Source organism: Equus przewalskii, chromosome 5 (genome assembly GCF_037783145.1).
Source record: "Equus przewalskii isolate Varuska chromosome 5, EquPr2, whole genome shotgun sequence".
NCBI lineage: Eukaryota > Metazoa > Chordata > Mammalia > Perissodactyla > Equidae > Equus > Equus przewalskii.
Genome location: NC_091835.1, coordinates 31,524,184 through 31,544,904, shown reverse-complemented (window position 1 = coordinate 31,544,904; position 20,721 = coordinate 31,524,184). Strand labels below are relative to the sequence as shown.

Below are 20,721 nucleotides of genomic sequence, written 5' to 3'. Positions count from 1 at the left end.
GTCCACGTTCATGCAGTCAGTGACTAAACAGGCTTCGCACACAGGTCCTGGGGCTCCTGGCTTGTAAGGACGAGGCTAATTTCTCTAGGGCCACGAGAGCCCCTCTGGGAGGGATGATGGGCAGTTCAGCAGCCGGCACTGCTGTTGCCAGCCGGTGTGACTCGGGCAGTCAGGACACACTGTCCTGGTCGGGGGTCTGCCGTCTGGCATCGGCGGACTGTGGACAACCAGAGAGACAGAGAGTGGGACCCCGGAGAGCAGCTTCAGTGAGAGGAACTGGAGCGTGTCTCCTGGAAAAGAGCCGCTGAAGGAGCGATTCCTCCTGGCCGGCCGATCGCCCGGGAGGTGCTGCACCCGCTCCGCCAGGAGGAGGGGGAGAGAGGCACCGGTCTGTGGTCCAGCGAGGGGAGGTGGAGCGGAGCCAGGTGGGTGCCCGTTGGGCTGGCCTGAGACAGAGCCTGGCTGCGGGGCTCCTCCTCGCAGGTGCGGCCGGCCCAGGGGGGCAGTGGCCAGCACCAGTGCTGCTGCAGCCTGCCGTGCCGAGTGCTTCTTACACTTTGTAATAAAAGCTAGTGTTTATTGAGCACTTGCCACAAGCCAGGGCTTATTCTAAGGGCTTCAATGTATTTCCCCACCTAATTCTCTTAATGACACTTTGAAGTAGGCACTGCTGTCCCCTCCGGTGAGGCACAGAGAGGTTAAGTAACTTGCCTGAAGCCACCAGCTAGGAAGTATTAGAACCAGATTCAAACCCGGCATCCACCTCCCTCTTACCGACCTGTTCTACCACCTCCCCAGCATTCACGCAGGCCTTACTGTCCCCATGCACAGACGAAGAGCCTGAGGCTTGCCATGAGGTGGGTGCCAGACTCTGGGGCCCAGGCTTCGTAGCCCTGTTAGGGAGCCTCTCCTCTTCTGCCTCCTCCTCCTGCTCTCTCTCGTCATTTCTTCTTCCCCTCTGTGTGGTAGAGGTCAAGGTTTCTCTCTGTTCATGAGCCTCTCCTTTCCCTAGGGGAGCTGGAGAAGCAGCAGGGAGCAAAGACGCTCTCCTTCAGGTCCGGCGGAGCCCAGGGGGACCCACAGTCGAAGCAGGGATCGCCTACAGGTGAGCCTGGCTCTGCTCAGGGTTCCAGACCCCAGGCCGGCATGGCCAGGCCCCGGGCCACAGGGAGGCCACTCACCAACCCTGGGCTGGGGGCCCGGGGCACTCGGGCCAGGGATGTGCACGTTCCCAGGGCCATTCCTTTCTGCTGAGGGGCTCCCACTTGCTTTATCTCACGGCCTTAGTAGTGGGCGTGAGGAGGAAGGTGAGAGAGACCCTGGTCAGTTTACAACCCGCACAAAGGCCCAGGGTCCGTGTGACATGTTGCTGTCCACCCTGGCACCCCAGCCCTAAAGGGGCCCCACTGGGGTGCCTTCTCCCCTCCCCAGCCAGGCTCACTGGGGGCGCCTGGAGGTGTGGTAAAGAGAAATCGCTTGAGAAGAAATTGCTGTGTCTGGGGTGGGAGCAGGGTAAGAAGGAGGGGTGGCCGGAAGGGTCTGGAACTCTCCGTCTGCCCCGTCAGCACTCTCTGATCCCAGGCCAGAGTCAACCCAGCCCAAGCCAGATAAGCCCTCAAACCCAATTCTCAAATGGTCTCTCCAGCTTGAATTACTCACTCCAGACGAATCAAGCCAGCTTCAGCTTTTGTATCACCTTTGGCCACGATCTCTAGACCTGCTTCCTTCCCCCCACTGACATCCCCCTACCCCCCACCTCACCCCAACCTGCAGGAAGCCTGGGAAAAGCGACCTCTGCCCCCTCCACTTGTCCTGAATAGAAGAGAATTAGGAGAGGCAGCATGAGAATTCAATCCCATCCCAATGAAACCCCAGCCAACCATCCAGAACTGTCCCTCATTAATTCATTCAGCCACCTGTTCCTACATTTAACACTTCTTCAAAGCACTGGGAAGCCAGGGGCCCGGAAAGACATCAGCTTGAGCTGAGACCCTCCAGTGGGTTTCACACTGGTCCAAGACCCTCATTACAGCCATGACACCAGACTGGCCAGACAGCATCACAGGACCCGCTGCCCAGCTGGGAGATGTGACTCATTTCCCAAGCATGCCCTGGGGCTCTTGCGGCTGCATGCCGATCTCCGATCTCCGTGTGATGCCGTCCTCCATGTGTGGGTTTGAGCTGCCATCCTGCATTCCTACTTCTCCACTCGCCTGGTTCTCAGCCGGCCCCTTCATTTCTGTAAGGTCACAGTGCATGGGTCACTGCTTGTTTTCACAGCTATTTAAAATCCAGAGCCAAAGCTCAGCTGTGGTTGCCTCTCTGACCCCCTGCCCCGCACCCTGCATCCCAGACTCCCTCCTTCAGAGGCTGCAACCCTGGCCAGGCCGGGATGCATATCTCCAGGGCCCTGTCCCTCAGGTGCCTCCATAGTAGGGTGCTTCTCGGTTCCAAACAATGGTCCAGCTCCCTCTTGTGCTGCAGAAAGCAGAGCACCGCCAGGGACCTGGCACCCACTGAGGTGTGTGAGAAATCAGAAGGCTCAGGCAGAGGGGCCCTGGGATGCCTGCTGGGGGCGGGGTGGGAGCTGGGGTGACTGAGCCAGAAAAAGTCATCAAGCTGTCCCTGGGGGTCCGCAGGGTCCCTGGCGCTGTGCCAGGCCAGTCAGAATGCCTGGAGCAATCACGGAGACGTTATTGTCTCTTATGCATGCCGGGCCCTGCGGTGACTGCCATTCAGGCCTCAGCCCGTGGAGTCCTCCCCACTGAACTACATAGCAGGGATAGGAACAAAAAGGGAGCATGGCCCCTCCCTCAGGGAGCCTGCGACTGGAGGGGACAGATTAACATGATGCCCACAAACACACAGAAGAGCCTCCTTGTGTTTCTGGGACCCAAGAACCAATGCCACCTCATAACCAATTTCCACAGTCCATATCGGGAAGGCTTTGACTGTGGGTAAATTAGACTCGGCAATGCCCACATCAGAAAGATCTTCTGGTCTGTGGAGGCCCAGAGAGGTGTAGCATCTTGTCCCAGGTCACACAGCTACTAAGTGGCAGAACTGGACTGTGACTTACGGTGCACTGCCCCGGCTGCCTCTCGGTCACACCAGCTAATTACAGGGATGCTTGGGTTGGGGGTCCTGGGGGGAAGTAGGGATTCACGTTGGGACCAGTGGAGAATGAGCCCTGTGCTCTTTGCATTCAAAGCCAAAAGGGAAGCCGCGCTGGGGGAGAAGCCTGCGGAGAGCACGGTGGAGGTAAGTGGAGGCCTGGTTGCCCAGGTGAGTGGTTCGTCCCCGACTTGTCCTTCTTCTCACCGTCTCTGTTGTTTCTCTTCTCAGGTATTAATCAATGCCTCCCCAGCCCGACTCACCATTTTACCAATTTCAAGAGATACAATTAAAAGTTACTGCTAGCATGGGTATCACCGCTGTTCCAGCGCCTAATTAAGCCACAGTACTTTCTGCCCCTTCCCCAGCCGGGCTGCCCGCGCTGACCCTCCTGGCCGAGCTCACACCGTGGAGAGGACGCCCATGACACCTCCATGGCGAGCCCTCCCAATCCCGCAGTCCACTTCCCCAGCACACTGCCCACTGCAGCCCTCATACTTGCTGCCTCAGAGAACCCCACCCACTGCCCCGCATCCCCCGTCCTCCCGCGGAGGGAGCTTGGGCACCTCCAGAGAATCACCCCTCATGTCCGGTCCCCGAGCAGTCAGACCCCTCTTGGAGAAGTTGGAGAGTGGGGGCACCTGGCGGGGGGCAGTTCTCCCTGGAGCAGCTGGTCCGTCTGGAAAGCTGGCATGGGGGAGGACCGTGTGCAGGAGAAATGAGGCAGAGTAGGGTCGGGGCTGTCTTGGGGTGTCCCCAGGGGGACAGCCGATGACTCTGAAGACTGTCCATGTTGGATGGAAGGCGATGCCGTCCCCAGGTCACACCGGGGCAAGGAGTGGCAGCAGCTGGTCCTTGCCAGACTCCCAAGTGTCCCCAGGTTGAGGGTTGTGCAGTTGCCCCTACAAGACTTGCTGGGCCCCATTCCTCCCCAACTGGCCCCCTGCACCCCAAGGAGCCCCACTCACTGCTTTTCTGCCAGGCCTCCAGGGACCGCTAGCTGCTCACACAGACACCCCCCTTCCCAACTTCCACTCCAAAACCCCACTTTGAGGTCTGAGGGAGGAGCCCTGCCCCCCAGCCTGGCTAAGCTCGGGGAAGCCCCAGATCCCCCAGGGGAGCCCAGATTCTCTCTCTCTCCCGGCGGCCCCCACCCCTCACACACCTGTGTCTGGAGGAGGCACCCTTACCGGAGGAGCTTCCTGCCCCAGCAGCTGACAAGCCCCCAGGGTGGGTATTCCATCCCCTGCCCCCCCCCACCCCCCATCTTCCTGCAGCTGCCCATTCTCTAGCCTTGCAGATAAACACACGAAGTTACCAGCCCTCCGGGTTGGTCTCCCAACCCTGCCCGTGCCTCAGCCTGACGTGCTTAGGGAGGACAAGCAATCTGATGGCCCTGTCTCCCCTCCTACTCTGCCCAGAGGGCCATGTGGCTATCTGCAAGGCTGCCACCCTCAGCTAGTCCCAGGGCCCTGCCAGCTCTGCTCCCCTGCACAGAGGGCAGCCTCGCCGCCCCGGGCCCTCAGCTGGACCCTGAGCTCTCGGTCCTCTGCCCTCTCTCTGTCATTGCCTGGCCCAGCCAGCTCTGGCAGGTGCTTCTCCATCTTCTCTGAGCTGTTCTGACCTGCTGCTCACGTTCCACCCTCTCTCTGTCTCTCTCTCTCTCTCTCTGTCTCTCTCTTCTTTCATCAGCTGGGAGGTGAGAAGGGGGTGGGAACGAGAGAAGGGTTTGCTGTCACTTCCTGCTTTTCATGTATTGACCATTAAAGATAAAGTCTCCAGGCTGGGGTACGGAGGAGAGGGTGCAGACAGTGGAGGTGCAGGGTGAGGCCGGGAGCTGGGCTGCGTGGGGAGCAGCTGAGGAGGAAGAGAAGGAGGGCCCAGTGGCTCTGGACAGGGGCGGCCAAGTGTTTGCCTGGGGAGGGGCAGTGGTCAAGTCTAGTGGGCAAGAACAGAAGGGGATGAGCCTGCCCCCGCTGTCTCAGGCCACCTTTCTTCTGGGAGATAACTCAGAACACAAGCAGGTGGGGGAAGGAGCGGGTCCCCTCCAGCACGGTGGACAGAGGCCTTCTGCCCAACTAGGGACCAGAGGGCTCCCCAAGAGGGAGGCGGGCCTCAGCTGTGCCCTCTGCCTGCCCGGTGTCTTGGCAGGGCCGTGAGGGGTGCCGGGGCTCCTTCATGTTTTGGGGGAATCTCAGGCCTAGGAAATGCTGCTGAGTTGGAGGTTGAGATTGAAGAATGAAGCCCGCAGCTTGCTCAGCACGGCGGTGGGGCTTGTGACCACTGAAGGGGCAGACAGAACGCATGTGAAGAGCCTGTGGAGAGGGAAACAGCCCATCCAGAGTGCACAGACCCAGGAAGGGGGTGGTCCCTAAAGTCACACCTTTTGCCAATAAATAGGATTAGGATCTGTGGGTTAAGGCTCTGAGATAGCTTCCAGCTGGGCCATCCTGGCCTGTGCCTGGGGATAAGGTCCCCTCCCCTGCAGCCTCCATTTCCGGCCCTATGCTCTGAGCAGCGGGTCGTGGTCGCGGTGCCCACAAGCGGCAGGAAGCATCCTCAGAGGGCAGGGTCTCAGCCGCCCCCCAGAGGGCCCAGGCATTGGAGGGGATTGTGCTGTGTCCCATCTACAGGCTGGGGTGCTGGAGGGATGAGGAATTAAACCCCTAGCCTCCCACCCATTTCCTCCACCTTCCCTTGCTAGTGAGAAGAGGCCAGGCTAGTTCATAGTGACCTCCATGGTCTGGGGGAGGCGGCCACCTCCTCATGCCCCACCCAGGGGGTCCACACTAGAGTCGTTTTGGGATACCCCTCCTGCAGCGGGACAAATTTAACCAGGACCCAGGTTGGGCCAGAAAGGCAGCTGGGGACCTGACTGGCCTTGGCTGTCTGGCTGCTCTCAAATGCGTGCTCATGGCCTTAGAGAGTCTGGGAGGATGGGGCAGGTCCAGATCACCCTGCAGGGGCCCCTGCCACTTTGGGGTTTGGGTGCCCTCATGATGTCAACAGTGATGACGAGCTACCCCTTTTAGAGAGCCGGCGGGAGGAGGGGGCTCGAGAGGCTCACAGATGCTTGGTTCTGTGTCTGTGTCTAGTCTCCCTTTGTCCTCGACACACCCCTGGGAGGCAGGGAGGGGGCAAAGGCTGTCACCCCTGCTTTTCAAGGTCAGAGTTGGTGGAGAGGGAGATGGGAAGCCGCCCAGCAGATCCCTGAATTCAGACTGCAGAGCTAGGCAGAGCCTTCGAGTCCATTGGTCCCACCGCCTGTCTCACGAATGAGGAGACTGAGGCTGCTCAGTGTCGGGGGCAGAACACAGTCTCCTGCTCCACCCAGGGTCAGCACTCCTGGCAGCCCGTTTTCCTCTGGGTGGAAAGATGGGGCGCAGGCAAAGTGAGGGCTGAGAACACCTGATGGGCACAGGAGCCGGGGCAGCCGGGAGGGAGGCTCAGGGCAGCCAGTCCTAGCAGCTGGGAAGTAGTCTTGTAACATTTCATGCTTCTCTGGCTGTTTCTAAACTAGGTGTCAATTCACAACAGGCTTCAAACGTCCCAGCACAGCTCCGGGCTGGGGGCCGAGAGGGGAGCGCCGGCGCCACCGCCAGACCTGCAGCCTAGCCCCTTGAGGGAGCAGCCCGTGCCGCCGCCGCCCACACCCCCGGGGACCCTGGTGCAGTGCCAGCAAATTGTCAAGGTCATTGTCCTGGACAAGCCCTGCTTGGCCCGCATGGAGCCCCTGCTGAGCCAGGCTCTCTCCTGCTATGCCTCGTCCTCCTCCGACTCCTGCAGCTCCACACCCCTGGGTGGCCCAGGCTCCCCCATCAAGGTCCACCAGCCTCCGCTGCCCCCGCCCCCGCCCCCCTACAACCACCCTCACCAGTTCTGCCCACCCGGCTCCCTGCTGCACCGGCGCCGGTACTCCAGCGGCTCCAGGAGCCTAGTGTAGACTCTGCCCACCACACTGCGGTCCCAGGAGGGCTGGCCGCCGGGCCTTGGGCTGCACCCAGCAGCCCCGATTGCCCTTTCGCTGCTCCCCTCGCCCTGGCACGCTGTGTTCCTGGTCACCAATCACCGTCATTTTGGAGCGAGAACCCCAATCCCTGGCACCTGGGTTTGCCTCGCCTGACCATGCTTCCCTTACTCAATCGAGCACCCCTCCCCCCAGATCTGGAGACACCACCTCACTCTCCCAGGGCCTCCACAGCCAGGCATGGCCAGGCCTCCCCTTCCTCCTGCCACCACTTGGACCTGGACTGGAGGAAACAGGAGCTGAGGGCCTAACCAGCTTCTGGGTCCTGAGTCTGTTAGGACTCAGGCTGGGTGGGCGAGCGTGAGGGGCAGGGTGGCCAGCACCCAAGCACTGGACAGTAGGTGGTCTGGTTCACCATCCCAGCACTAGGGACCACACTGGGTGGAGGAGGGTTGGCCCTGGATCGCTGGAGGGGCCAGGTTGGGGGAAGTTCTGAGAAGGGGCTTTCTCTGCTGCCGCTGGCCCCTCCCCGCAAGCCCGCGGTCTCAAGAGGCTGCTCCTCCATCCCCAGGGATGTCGGCTGTCCTGACCACATCCTCTGGCTCCTCCCAGGGCTTTCTCCTGCTTTCTCAGGAGCTGGGGCCCTGCCTGCCCAGGGCTGCCCAGACTCCAGGAAAGCTTCGAGAAGGGAGGAGGGAAACAGGGACCATTCTCAGCTCTCACTAGGTCAATTCAACAGGCCTGTGGAATCATGAGGCCATATGTCTGCAAAATGCACCTTTTAAAGAGTTTCTTAGTTCTCTAGCCCCAGATAATACCCAGCCAAGGCAAAGTGTGCACGGGGCATAAGAGTAAACACATGCACAGAACCAGGTTAATTTCTTCCATTGTCGATGCGAAAACCGGGCCAGGCAGTGATGTCCCCGGGGGCAAGTGCAGCCAGCAGAGGGGGTGTGCACCCGAGTCAGGGCTCCCTTGCAGTCTGCAGCTTCTGTAAGGGACTGGGATGCGGATGTGGGCTGGAGGGCCAGGTGCTCCGGGGCGCTTGCATTTCCCCTGCTGCCATCCCAAACCAGCCCCCCATCCTTTAGATTCCCCACTCCTGCCCCTCCTGCAAGGTGCCAGCCCTACCGCCAGCATGGGTGGCCGAAAGAGCCCCTACACCCTCAAAAGTGCAAAGGAGAGCAAAGCAGGCTTGCTGACCTCAGGGTCAAGCAGAATCAGAGAGCCAACCTTTATGGGCCCTGTGGAGCTTGGCAGCCTAGCCTCCAAGACCTCAGGGGTTGTGCCATGGCTGCCCAAACATGGCCCTTTCAGGAGGTGTCCGTCCCAAGCCAGGCTGGCCTCTCCGATCCCGTGCCAACGGCTCACTGCTGTCCTTCGCTAAGATCCCCTCACACTTGGAGCCCGTTATCAAAGTGTTCCAAGAGACGGAAGAGAATATTGGCCAGGTCTAAAGTGAATTCGCTGTCCCTGCCCTGCCCCACCCCAGCTGCAGTTCCCGGGGCTGGGAGGCACAGATTCCTCCCCCGCTCTCAGAGGTTCCAGGTGGCCTAGTTTTATGTGTACGTGTGTGGTCACCAGGTGTCATTATGATGTCACTCAGCAAGTTTATTTCCGGCCCTGTCTTTGTCAGCCCAGTTTCCGTAACTCGTGACCAGTTTGCCGTCTCCTCCCACTGTGGCTCCCAGCAGATCTGCTCTCCCCTCCTTGTTGCCCTGGCCCCTCTCCCGTGCCTTTTCTGGAACAGAGTCCAGTCCAATCAGAGCCTTTCGGAACGGAGTGGCTGACAGATGGGGTGCACGAATCCAGACACGACTGACACCCTTGGCCAGGGCAGTAGGTGTCAGGGACTCAGGAGGCACCGGGGCTGTGAGGATGCAGTGGATGATCTTGAATGAGGGGGCTGCAAATAGACTGGGAGTTACGGCTGGGCGGCGGGGAGTGAGTTATGGAGGAAGAGGAGTTATGAGGTGCCTAAATATGTTTATGAGGTGGGGACCACAAGTGCCAGGGGCTGCCGAGGAAGGGGCACAGTGCCCACCGTGCTCACATAGTGCTTCCAGTTGACCAAGTACCCTCCTCCCAGCTGATGGGCAGCTCTGGCCCCTCCCCCCACCTCTGCTGAAGCCCCAACTTTCCAGGCAGGACCCACAGAGGTCTTAGGGCTGGCAGGTGCATGAAGCCTGTCTCTTTCTGAGGCCCTGGATACTCAGGCATCTCACTGTCCTTCTCCAGGTAGGGGCTTACCCCTGGCTGCTGTGGTGGCTGCCCTGGGCCCCACTGGCAGCACTGGGAGTCCCAGCCTAGGAAGCAGACAACCCTGGGGTCAGCAGCACATGGAGCTGGTCCTGAGCTGTGAGGGGCTTTTAATTCCTGAAGGCCAGGGCAGGTGTAGCTGGCCCTCCTCACTGTCAGGGAAGCCAGAGTTCCCAGCATCTGTAACCTCCCTCCCCGATCAGTCACCAGGCTAAGGTTGGGACCCAACTGTCCCAGTCCCCAGAGCCCAGCACCAAGAAACCTGGAGCGAGCCTCCTGCCGCTCCCCATGCAGGGCCTTGTCAGGCCCCCAGCCCTCCCAGAGGGCCCAGCTGGAGAGGCTCTTGGGCCCTCCTGGTCGCCCAAGGCCGAGGGGCAGTGGAGTGCTGACTGAACTCCGGGACACAGACTGCTGGGTACATGCCCAGTGACCCCAACATGGCCCTGCTCTGTCAACTCTCTAGGCCTTACTTTGGGGGACCTGGGCCCCTCTCTCAATTTTATCCATTTGGCCCCAACTCCAGAATCAGAAGTGGGAGACAAAACTGGCTTTCCCACCCACTTTTGGGCAAGTCATACCTTCAGACCTGGAGCAAGGTCCTGCCCTGGCAGCTTGACCTGGAAGCCCGCCTGCCTGTGTCCAAAGGCACACACTTATCAGCCCCAGGCCCTTGACCCCCACCCCTGTCCCTCCACAGCCTGCAGAATGTCTCTGTGCCCAGTAGGCTTCCTGATGACCATCTGTCCGTCCGTCCCTGTGTCCTGCTGTCCTCACCTCCTTGCTGCTCTCCCTCTTCCCTGCATACACCCTTCACCCCATGGGAGAGAAACCTCTCTAGGGAAAGGCAGGGTGGCTGCACCCAGCAGCTAATCCAAATGGCAAATATTTTGTAACAAAATAGCCCAGAGGTATTTTATCTGTTTAATTCATAGAGTTTTAGAGATTATATTGAAATATGTCACTTGAGCAAACTGTGTCGGTTCTGTTTCTTTTGTTCTCCAAGAGGGAGGGCCCACCTTAGATCAGAGCATCTAACTGCAAGAGTCCGAGGCACGAGGACATTCTGACGCCCTCACCCTGGGGTCTCTGCGGGGCCGCCAGCCTCCAGGCTGCTCTCCTTGGCTGTAGTGGCGTCATCCCGTCGCCAGGGTGACGTACTTCCGAGGGTGATGTACTTCCGAGCCTCGATGTGACAGGATTAGGAAGCCCCGTCTTAAATACGTGACACATGGGTGTGGGGAGTCACCTGACAGGTGGGCACTAGGTCAGAGCTGGGGATAGAGGGCCAGGAATGTGATCCCCGCCAACACACGCACACATGCACACACATACACTCACATTCAGCCTTTAGCCAGTTGGTGAGACAGCAGGTCTCAGTGGAGACCAGGGGCAGCTTTGGAGGGAGGAAGCGCCACACCTGCCTGTGAGCATCCCGGCAGAGTGAGATGGCGGCTGGGACCCCGTCTGCACAGCTTGGCTTTCTGCAGTGGAGAGCAGGGGTATGTTGGAGGGTCAGGTCCCACTGACCGTGTTTCATCATCAGCCTCAGCTGATTTTCACCAGACATCAGCTCCTGAAGCCTGACTTTCCAATCGTGTGGTCTGGTTTGCCAAGCCCCGGGGTGTACTCTTCCTGAAATGGAAGGCACGGCAGACTCCAGTGAAAGGATTGGGGGCACACTGTCAGGAAAAGTGCCTGGAGCCATAGAGTGCAATGGAGCAAACATTTATCGAGCCCCACAGGGTGCCAGGTCCCCTGCTGGGAGCAGGAAGAGATGCCAAGATTCTGCAGAGAGATAAGGTGACAGCCAAGTGGCTGTAACGCAGGAGAGAAGACTGTAATCAAGGCTGAAGAGAGACTCCAGGCGCTTGGGCGAGCGAGCATCCACAGCCGCGTGCAGTGCTCGGATCAGGCTCCAGGACGGGCTGGACGCAGGGGGATTTCTCCTGGGAGGGGAGGGAGGAGAGAGTGAAGCTGAGGCATCAGAGGGGCTGCACCATGGGAGAAAAGCAACCGGGCGGGACGGCTGGTCCAGGGACACCTGCAAAGAGGGCATCCAGCTCTCCTGGTGCCCGGAACTCTGAGCACCCAGAAACCCAGACAGCTCCCCAGGCTGGGCGCCATTATCCCCTGTTGAAGTGAAAAGGAACATGACCTCACCCTCCTTTCAGGGAGTGGGAAATTCCAGAAGCCTGGGACCAGCTGTGACCTGTCCCACCCTGGGAACTCTCTGGCCCAAGAAGCTGAGGACTGGTCCCTTGAGAGCATCCTGAGGAGACCCAGTTCAGCCTGGCATGGGAGAGTGCCTAGGGCCAAAGGGCCTGCTGCTGTCTGTCCAGGGATGTGGGGCGGTGTCGCCATTCTCCAAGTCTTCTGGCCCTGAGCTCGTCTACAAGGACTGGCCGTCCCTCTTTTGAGAGAGGAAGATCATCCTATTCTGACAGAGCCCCTCGTGTTCCAGGCCCCTCTGAGTCCATCTGCCATGGGGATGGACAGATGTGGTCAGTGCGTCTCCCTGGTCATGACCCTCTAGCTGAGGAAACTTAAACCCATCGTCCATAGGCTTGGAATGTTCCCACTAAGGGGTCCCGGGATTTGCGGGTTTCCAGCTGAGAGCAATGGGCCAGAACAAGGTGCAGTGCTGGGAATCTGGGAAAATCCAACAATAAGCTTATAAACACCTAGCACCTGGAGCTGGTCTCGGTGTGGGGGATACACAGTGACAGGGAAGCAAAGTGCCTGCGCTCGAGGAGTTCACAATGGCGGCGCCATCCAAGGTAAACCAATGGACTGACTGTGTTCACCTTGCGGATGGTGGTACAAGACATGAGGGAGGAGCTCCTTTAGAGCATTCAGGGAAGCTGCCCACAGAGGCAAATTCCACAAGCTCCCGGTCAGGGCTGAGGGTGGGTGAGCAGTTCAGAGACCACCTCTACCGGGCGGAATGACCACGGCTTTTAGAAGCAGAAACTTGGGACAGTCAGACAGCCAAAGGCCCATTTCCTGATGTAGGAATTTACTTACATGAAAATTCTTACTAAGTCTTACTTAAACACATTTAAAAACAACCTTTACTGAAGAAATCATAAAACTGGGCTTCTCCTAGAAAGCCCAGGACAAATAGTCACCGTACGGCAAGGAAGTGGAGCGAAAGCAGGCAGTCAGGCGGCTCCAGAAGGCAGGGCGGGTGGCTGCAGAGGAGGACACAGGCCGCCATGCAGACCCCAGAAGAGAAACAGGGCGGGCAGGAGCCGATGCCCAACATGGGCCACCAATGTCCAGGGCAGCTCCTGACGCGGAGGGGCCGGCTCCCGGCAGCCTGCGGCCTGGCTCTGTCCACCTCCTCCTCGCACCCCAATCCAAGCCAACTCGAGTTTGCCATTTAAAATAACAAGGGTATGGACTCCATGGCCTGGTACCACCTGGCCCGCGCACTGACGACCTTTCCCCTCAGAGTGAACTACACAGGCCAGTACGGTTGAGCCCTCCCACAGCAGGGCTGGCGGAACACCGCAGCGGGCCCTGGCATGCCTCCCCCCACACACACACCCCAAGCCTTGACAGACGTGGCTCAGGGATCACTGCTTCCAGAAGTCACCATCCATCAACGTCCGTCCACACCCTGGATGAAATGCACTTGCCCCCGGCCCACGGCATCCTCGTTGAAGGAAGGCACTGCAGAGGGAGCAGGAGGCACAGGTCCGGCTGTGGGCTGCGAGATGCTGGGCCTGGGACAAGGGTCCCGTGAGGAGCTGCGGCAGGGCTGCTCACGTGCACGCTGCGGCCCTCCGACTGCTGGTCAAACAGCTCAGGGGGGGGACACCCACTCTGGTCCTTAGCTCACCAGCGCTTGTCCCTCCCATGCTCAGGCTACTTTCTCATAGGACCCCACACGACTCAGGCAACCTGTCACCTCCCTGTCCAGTGAGCCCCTCACTTGCTCTACTTGCCTCTCACCAACTCCCTCTCCTCTGACAAGGTAGCAGCCGGCTGGGGTCACAGATGCAGATAGCGAGTGCCAGGGAAGAAGGCATTCAGAAGAGCTCTCTATCCAAGAGCAAAGCATGGCCTGGAGAGGCTGCTACCTGGCCCTGCTGGTCTTGGGAGAGACCCTTCACAGGCAGGGCGAGGTGTGCCCTCCAGGAGACGGTGAGGCCCAGCCAGAGCCCAGTGGCCTGGAGTCACAGGCTGAGTTCTTGTCTGCCGCCTTTGCTTCCCAGGAAGGCAGCCAGGCCAAGGACAGGCCCCATGCCCTGGCTGGGAGTCAGAACTGGTCCTACCCGGAAAATTCCACTCTGAAAGAGCTGGAGGATGAGGAACTGAAACTCTTTCCTCATCCCCTCCTCCCATCCCCCTGCAGGTCTGGGTGGCTTCTTTCCCTGGGGAACCAGGCGCCGTCACCGCAGGAGCCAGGCCCTAGCACCTCAGTGCTTCCTGCTCCCATGACCCTAAGGAACCTCAAGGCAGGCTCTGGAAAAACTGTGGGAACCAGCCGCAGGAAGGCAGGAGACCACCAGGCAAGCCGGCTCGTGTTCCCACATTCCCCACTTCCCTGGACAGACCTGCCGCCCCTTCCCCCCAGGAGCCCCCAGTCCTCTTTCCTTCCAAGACATCTGGGCCAGGAAGTAGCCTCCCCACCCCCCGGGGCAGCAGAAGGCAGGCGTGGGGGAGCCTTGTCCACCATCACAAGGAATCACAGAGTCCCCAGTGCCGGACCTGGCAGCAGACAGGTTAGTCAGTCCACCTGCTTCCTGCTACGGATGAGGGGACTATTTAAGAAGTTAAAGAATAAAAGAACAAGAGAATAATCCCACAGTAAGTAGAAGGAAGGCAATAATAAGACAAAAGCAGAAGTAATGAAATATAAAATATATATACAACAGAAAGGATTAACAAAGCCAAAAGTTATCTCTAGGAAATGACTAATAAAATTGACAAACCTCTGATAAGACTGACGGTGAAAAAGAGCATCACACAGGTACCAACTCGAGGGCCACAGCCACCAACACTGCAGAGGCGCCAAACAGAGACAATACCACAAATAAACTATCAATAAACCACAAACTTCACGGCAATAAGTTTGAAAACCTTCACAGGATAAACACTATCCAAAAAAATATCTTACTAAAACTCTCTCAAGAGAAAATAGAAAACTTGAGCTGTATAAACATTGAAGAAATTTGAGTATGTGGTTAAAAATCTATCCACCACCTCTACTCCCCAAAAAAGCAACCCCGGGCCAGATGATTTTACAAAATGCTCTGACACACAGACAGAACAGGTCGTTCCAATCTCTTATTGACTCTTTCAGAGAAGACAAAAAGAAAGAAAATCTCCAAATGCCTTTTTACGAATCTAGTGTAAAGCTAAAAACAAAAAATAAACCAAACAAGGACAATGTAACAAATGAAAACACCAGGCCACTCTTGCTTATGAGCATAAATACAAAATTCTAAACAAAATATTAAGAAACTGAATCTAGCATTGAATAACAGCAATAAAAAAAGATACACCAGGACCAAGTTAGTTTGTACTAGGAATTTTAAAAGATAGTTAAATATTAGAAAATCTGTTAATATAATTCACCACGTGAACAGATTAAAGGAGAAAAACAATATGGCCATCTCAATAGATGCAGAAAAAGCAATCAATAAAATGCAACAGTTACTCTTTTTTTACTGAGATATAGTTGACATAAAACATTGTATTAGTTTCAGGTGTACAATATAATGATTTGATATTTGTATATATTGCAAAATGATCACCACAATAAGTCTAGTTAATATCCCATCAAGACTTATTCTTGATTTTAAAAAACCAGCAACCTTGGGACAGAAGCAAGCGTCATAGTCCTCTAAAGGGCACCCGTCAAAGCCCCAGCTCAAGGCTGCGCTTCAGAGCAAAGGTGAGCGCTCCCGCCACACGAGGACGAACGGAGGACCACCACCACTTCCAGTCACCCAGTGAAGGAAGACGAGACGAAAAGTGAAAGAAATGATAATCGGGGAAATAAAACTGTCATTATTTCGAACAGTCTGATTATCTCTGTAAAAAGCCCTAAAGAATCAAGAGGAAACAACCTGAGAATTACTACAAAGGAAAAATTTGTGGCCGGTTAAGAGCCGTTCCTCCTATGCTCCCCCCACCCCCCCGCCTATTCTGGCCACTCTGTCCTTGTCCCCATCTCCTCCTGGGACCCTCCTCTCAGCAACACGCCCAGACTCCAGCCACACTCGCCAGGACCAGCTTGGCAGGGGCAGCGTGGCCACCCTCACTCCCTCCGCAGGCTGGACTCTGAGCGCAGCTGAGCAGTCTCACTGGAAAGGCCTTGTCCTCTGCTGGCAACGGCGTCACTGGCGTGGAACGTGGGGTTTCTGGCCTCAGGGACAGGGCCCTTCCCATCCCACCTCAGCTGCCCTCAGGGCGTTGGTGAGGGGGTGTGGGCGGAGAAAGCCTCAGAATGATCGTGTCTGGAGTTTTGGCTAAATCCTGGCTACAGCAGTGGGGTTGGGTACTGACTCTGTGGATGGACCCAAGGCATCGAGGGCTCTCCTCTCTCTGTCTGCATCACCTGGCAATTCTGCACTTGCCTCCCCGACCCATTGCGAGATGTCCTGACTGTGCCAGTCGTCAGACAGGAAGCAGAGTGCCCGAATGCACGGCACCAGGGCCCAGGGCTCTAGCCTGTCTCAGCCCCATGTGACCTGCCAGGCTTGGCCCTCATCAGTCCTCAGCCGTCCTCCCCAGGCCTCTCTGTATTGACGGGTGGTTAACAGGCTTTTCATCCCTGTCAGATCCAATCGGCCCTTGTTACGTCCCTGAGCAGCTAAACCTGCAGGGCAGCCACGCACACTGGGTCATCAGGGAGCGGGCACATGAGGACTAGGGTGGAGGGAGAGAGGCAGGGAGACGAGGGGAAGGGTCCGGGAGGGCTCTGGAAGGGTCAGAAGTGGTGAGCATGTGGGAGAAATGCAAGGGGCTCAGACAGGAAGAACACCAGCGAGGTCTCCTTCCCAGAGCGCTGAGGGGCACCTCTGATGAGGGCCACATCTGACCCTCAAAGAGGACGACTCTTGTACTCAGGAAAGCAAGGGGCCCATTAGTTACCTACTGCTGCTTAACAAATCACTCCAAAACTCAGCAGCTTAAAACAACACAAACGTACTACCTCTCACTGCGGGTCAGGAATTCAGGGCCCCTCATAAGGTTGCAGCCAGTGTCAGCCAGGCCTGCAGCCATCCAAAGGCTTGACCAGGGCTGGCGGATCCACTTCCACAGTGGCTCATTCACCTGGCTAACAAGCTGGTGATGGCTCCTGGCCAGAGGCCTCAGCTCCCTCCACGTGGGCCTCTCAGCCAGGCCGCTTGAGTGTCCACATAGCACGGCGAGTGGCTTCCCCAAGAGCAAGTGGTCCCAGAGATCAAAGTGGGAGCCACAGTGCCTTCGATGACCCAGCAGCAGAAGTCACTCACCATCATCCCAACACACACTCTGTGGACCAAGGGTGTGAACACAGGAGGTGAGGACCCCTGGGGGCCATCTTCAGGCCAGCCACCACAGGCCTAAGGGGAAAAGGAGGTAGGAGTTGGGCAGAAAGGGTTACCCAGGGAGCTCCTCCTGTGCCCTGGCTATACTAGGACAAGATGCCAGCCTTTCCTGCAAGCCGACTCTAGCCCCACAAACTCCAGGCTCCATCCTCCCGAATCCCAGTCCCCCAGGCCTCCTAGTCTCTGTCCCTCTCGCCCCAACATGATTCCGTTCCCTCCTCCTGCCCCAAATCCATTCCCATAACCCTGTCCCCTCCCCTCAGCAGCCAAGGGCTTACAAGGCTGACAGGCTGGGCAGCTTACATTCTCTCTCTCTCTGACCAGGGTGGGAGGAGTTCTGACCTGAGGACCCAGAGCCTGCATCCCTGGGCAGTACTGGGACAGAACGAAAGGGCCCAGCTGATGCTTCCTGTCTGTGGGGGCAGCAGAGACAGCAGACCCTGACCAGAAGTTAGGTGTCTGCCGCAGGGTGGGCTGGACTTGGAGGGCGGTTTGGAAGGTCAGCTGGAGGTGGCACCCAGGTGATTCCCAGAGGCCCCAAACCAGAGCCAGGCCCTGTCTTAAGGGGGCCTGCACAGACCGGGTTTGGGAAGCTGCAGAAGTGGGATGCCCCGGTAGTTAAGACAGCCCTTCCGACCTAACACACACAGACCACCACCTTGCCCACCGTCAGGCCACTCATCAGGGGGCGGGGGCTCCAACCTCAGCAGAGTTGAAGGCCCTCTTCAGCTCCTAGAACTCTCCCAGCCTGGGGGCAGGGGGTGGAGGGCACTGAGCATACCTTAGCCCACTCCTCAGCTCCTGCAAGCGTAACCCACACCTTGGACCCCGCAAGGGGCTCTCAGATGAGACAGGAGGGGGAGAGTCCAAGCCAGGCCAGCACCAAGGCCCAGCCTTGTCAAAGGGGACACAGGGGAGAACCAAGGTGAGTGGCTGGGGACAGCAAACCCCAAGACACCAGCAGCCTTGGAGAGCCAGCGCCTGAGGAAGCCCAGCCTAGGGAGCAGGGGGGACTCCCAGGGGTAGCTTGGGGTGCCAAGAAAGGGGGGACAGGCTTAGCCTCACAGAGTGGAGGAGTGCCACAGTAAGATAAAAATGCTTTTGCCTACAGAAGCGATCCCAAACACCAGAAAATCCAACTGAGTTCTTTTTGGCTTTGGAGTCCCCTCCGCCACGGAGGGCTGCTGTGGCCTGACACCTTGGTCTAGCTTTGAAATTAAACTTAGCCACCACCCTTCTTTGGGAAAGGGAAGAGCCTGGGTGGGAGGGTCACTGATCCAGGATTAACAGCATCAGAGGGTCTACAGAATGGGAAGTCCACACATGAACAAGACAGAGTTGGTGGCCGTCCTGCGACTACCCCCTTCTGAGACATTGGGACTCCTGAGACCACTGGCCTTTGGTTTCCCCCTCCCGCTCAAGCAAGGGTTCTGGTTCCCTCTCTTGCCCAAAGGTTCTCAGTTCTTCCCCCAGAGCACAGCTTTATGAATTCAAATGCCTTCAAACATGAATGCGTAAAAAGTTCAGGTGTGAGTAATAGGGAGTGGTGGAGCCTGTGTTAAACTGGAAAATGCCTAAAGTCATTCACTTAAAAATTTTTTTTAAATATCACACTGGCCAAACAAATCATAGCTGCCAGCCGAGGCCTCTGGCCACCAGTTTGAAACTCCGACAGTCTAGGAGATGAGACGAAAATGGATCCCAAGCTTAACTCCACCCCTGCTCTTTGCGCGCGCACCCACACACACACAGCTGTATTAGTACCTGGGCACTTTAAAGAGTCAAACTGTTGCTCCTTGCCCATGTTGTGGACCCAGTGTGAGTGGGTTCCCAGGAGCTGTGAGTTGGCTGGAAGTCCCTTTCCCTGACACCCTGTTTCCTCCAGCCTCAGCCCGCCCCATCCAGATCCCTTTGGACCCGCGGGCCATAGAGGCTCTACCCTGAGCGCTGGGGCTGGAGGGAGGAACGCCCGCAGACACGCTGCCCGCCGCCGCAGTCCCCGAGCCGAGCCGAGCCCCTCCTCCACGCGCTGTGGGTTTGAAGCCGGGGGAGCCGCGGCAGCTGAGTCCCGGCGGACTACGTGGGTCGGAGGACAACGGGAGAGGGCAATGCGTGTCCGCAGAGGCAGAGAGACTGCGAGATTCAGCACTCAGGGCGCGCAGAGCGCGGGCGCCCCACCCACCTGCGGAACTGCGCAAACGCCTGCGACGAGCTGAAAGCGCCAGGCCCCACGCAGGCGCACTCGGGGGAGGCGGCGGGGAGCCGAGAGCCTGCCTCGCCTGGGCCCGTGTCTCCAGCCAGCTGGGCTGCCCCAAAGCTGGCCGACTCTCTTGGGGAGCCCCCGGGGCAATGGGGAGAAGGCTGTGGGAAGCATTTGGCTTCCAGGGAAGGGAAGGAGAGCCGCGCAGCCTGTCCCTCCATCGCGAGGGCGGGGGGAGGGCGCTGTCCTGCTTGTGAAGGGTGCTCGGGAGGTCGGAGGCGGCACTGCTCCTGCCTCCCACCAGGCGGCAGCAGAGAGCACCATGCCTGGCCCGCGCCTCCTTCGGACAGGTTCCCTGGTCTCACAAATGAGAGCAATCTGGCTGAGGCAGTTTCTCTCCATCCCTCTCTCCATCCCCTTCTCCGGTGCCTCCTTCTTTCCCCACTAACTAGTCTAAGAAGGGTGAGCACAGGTGCACGGAGCGGTCCAGAGGAAGGCAGAACGGGACTGCCAGAACCCAGGAGTCTGGACATCTGCTTGTGGCCAGTGTGCCAACGAACTTGTTCTCACCAGCTGAGAAGCCTACATGTCTGGGCAAAGGATGATGGATACTCTGAGGATGGCCTGGGGCTGTCAGGATGGAACTCACCCTGGCCAGATTTTCACTCTGTCCACTGGGCAGACATGTACCTATGCACCATTCCCCCTACCCCACTCCCATCCCTCTCCTGGCTTCCCTTCTGAACACAAGAACGTGGAACTTATCCAGCCCTGCCTTCCTCCTCCAGGAAGCCTTCTCCAGCCAGGGAAGGGTCTGGTGATTTGGTAGGGACATGGGGAGAGAAGCACCCTCAACACACACCCCCGTCTCTGTGGGAGACCAGGGGGCTTTGCAGACGCCAAGGCCTCCGCTGGGGGAAGGGAGACAGAACATGGCAAGAACAAAGGGTCCAGAGGACATCTGGTCAGATGAGTATGGGCTGGCAGAAAGAATACCGAGGTGGGGCACCAATCTGGGGAGAACTGCTCATGGCCTTCACAGAGGGGACCCCCCTCCCTCCTACCCAAGCACTACAGAATGGAGCAGAAATGGGGAGCGGTAAAGAAGGCTAGCACACGGCGGCAGGCGATCCATACGTGCTTGTTAACTAAGGCAGGAGGCTGTAACGGGGAGAACACTGGCCTGAGAACAAGGTGACCAGGTTTTAGTTGTACATCTGGCCTGGGGAGCTGTGTGAACTTGAAAAGGTCTCTTTGTCTCTTTGGTCCTCAGTTTCCTCATCCATGGAGTCAGGGGGTTGAACAAAAGCAGGATGGCAAATGGACTGCCTGAAGCACTATATCTACAAGGATTGAGGTGGGAAAGGACCTGTGATGGATTAGCAATGTCTTTTTTTGGGCAGGGGCCCATAGAGACATATGTGCTGTGTATTTGCAAAGTCAAGGGATTGTGTCTAAGTCCCTTCCATTCCAATGAGTTGATGACAGCATTGCAAGAGTGTGGAACTGAAGCTGGAGCTAGGAACACCTTGAGAGACCACCTCCAGTTAAACTCAAGACAATGGTGGCATGTGAAGGTTTGCCTCCTGGCCGTTTCTCTAGTTCCTTCGCCATGAACTCCAGAATGCTAAGCC

The 20,721-nt window shown here is 57.9% G+C and overlaps 1 protein-coding gene and 1 long non-coding RNA gene across 8 annotated transcripts in view; one reads left to right on the top strand and one right to left on the bottom strand.

Annotated features, from left to right (window-relative positions):
* IQSEC3 (IQ motif and Sec7 domain ArfGEF 3) overlaps nt 1-10,311 on the top strand; it is a 110,063-nt gene extending 99,752 nt beyond the window's left edge. For 2 of the 7 annotated variants that reach the window (XR_011540239.1, XR_011540242.1), the window contains 4 exons: nt 1,013-1,105; nt 3,212-3,261; nt 3,346-4,344; nt 6,635-10,311. Coding sequence is in view for 3 of the 7 variants with exons in the window: in XM_070620451.1 (XP_070476552.1) it covers nt 1,013-1,105; nt 3,212-3,261; nt 6,635-7,057 (566 nt within the window). In the remaining 4 variants the exon portion in view is untranslated. The remainder of the gene's footprint in view (nt 1-1,012; nt 1,106-3,211; nt 3,262-3,345; nt 4,345-6,634) is intronic. The other 5 variants (XM_070620451.1, XM_070620452.1, XR_011540240.1 and 2 more) reach the window with 4 other exon arrangements.
* On the bottom strand, nt 10,248-19,076 carry LOC139083489 (uncharacterized). Its single transcript, XR_011540248.1, has 2 exons — nt 18,652-19,076; nt 10,248-11,286 (listed from the first exon to the last, which is right to left on the bottom strand). It is a non-coding gene; the product is annotated as an uncharacterized lncRNA (long non-coding RNA).
* Nucleotides 19,077-20,721: the final 1,645 nt, after the last annotated feature.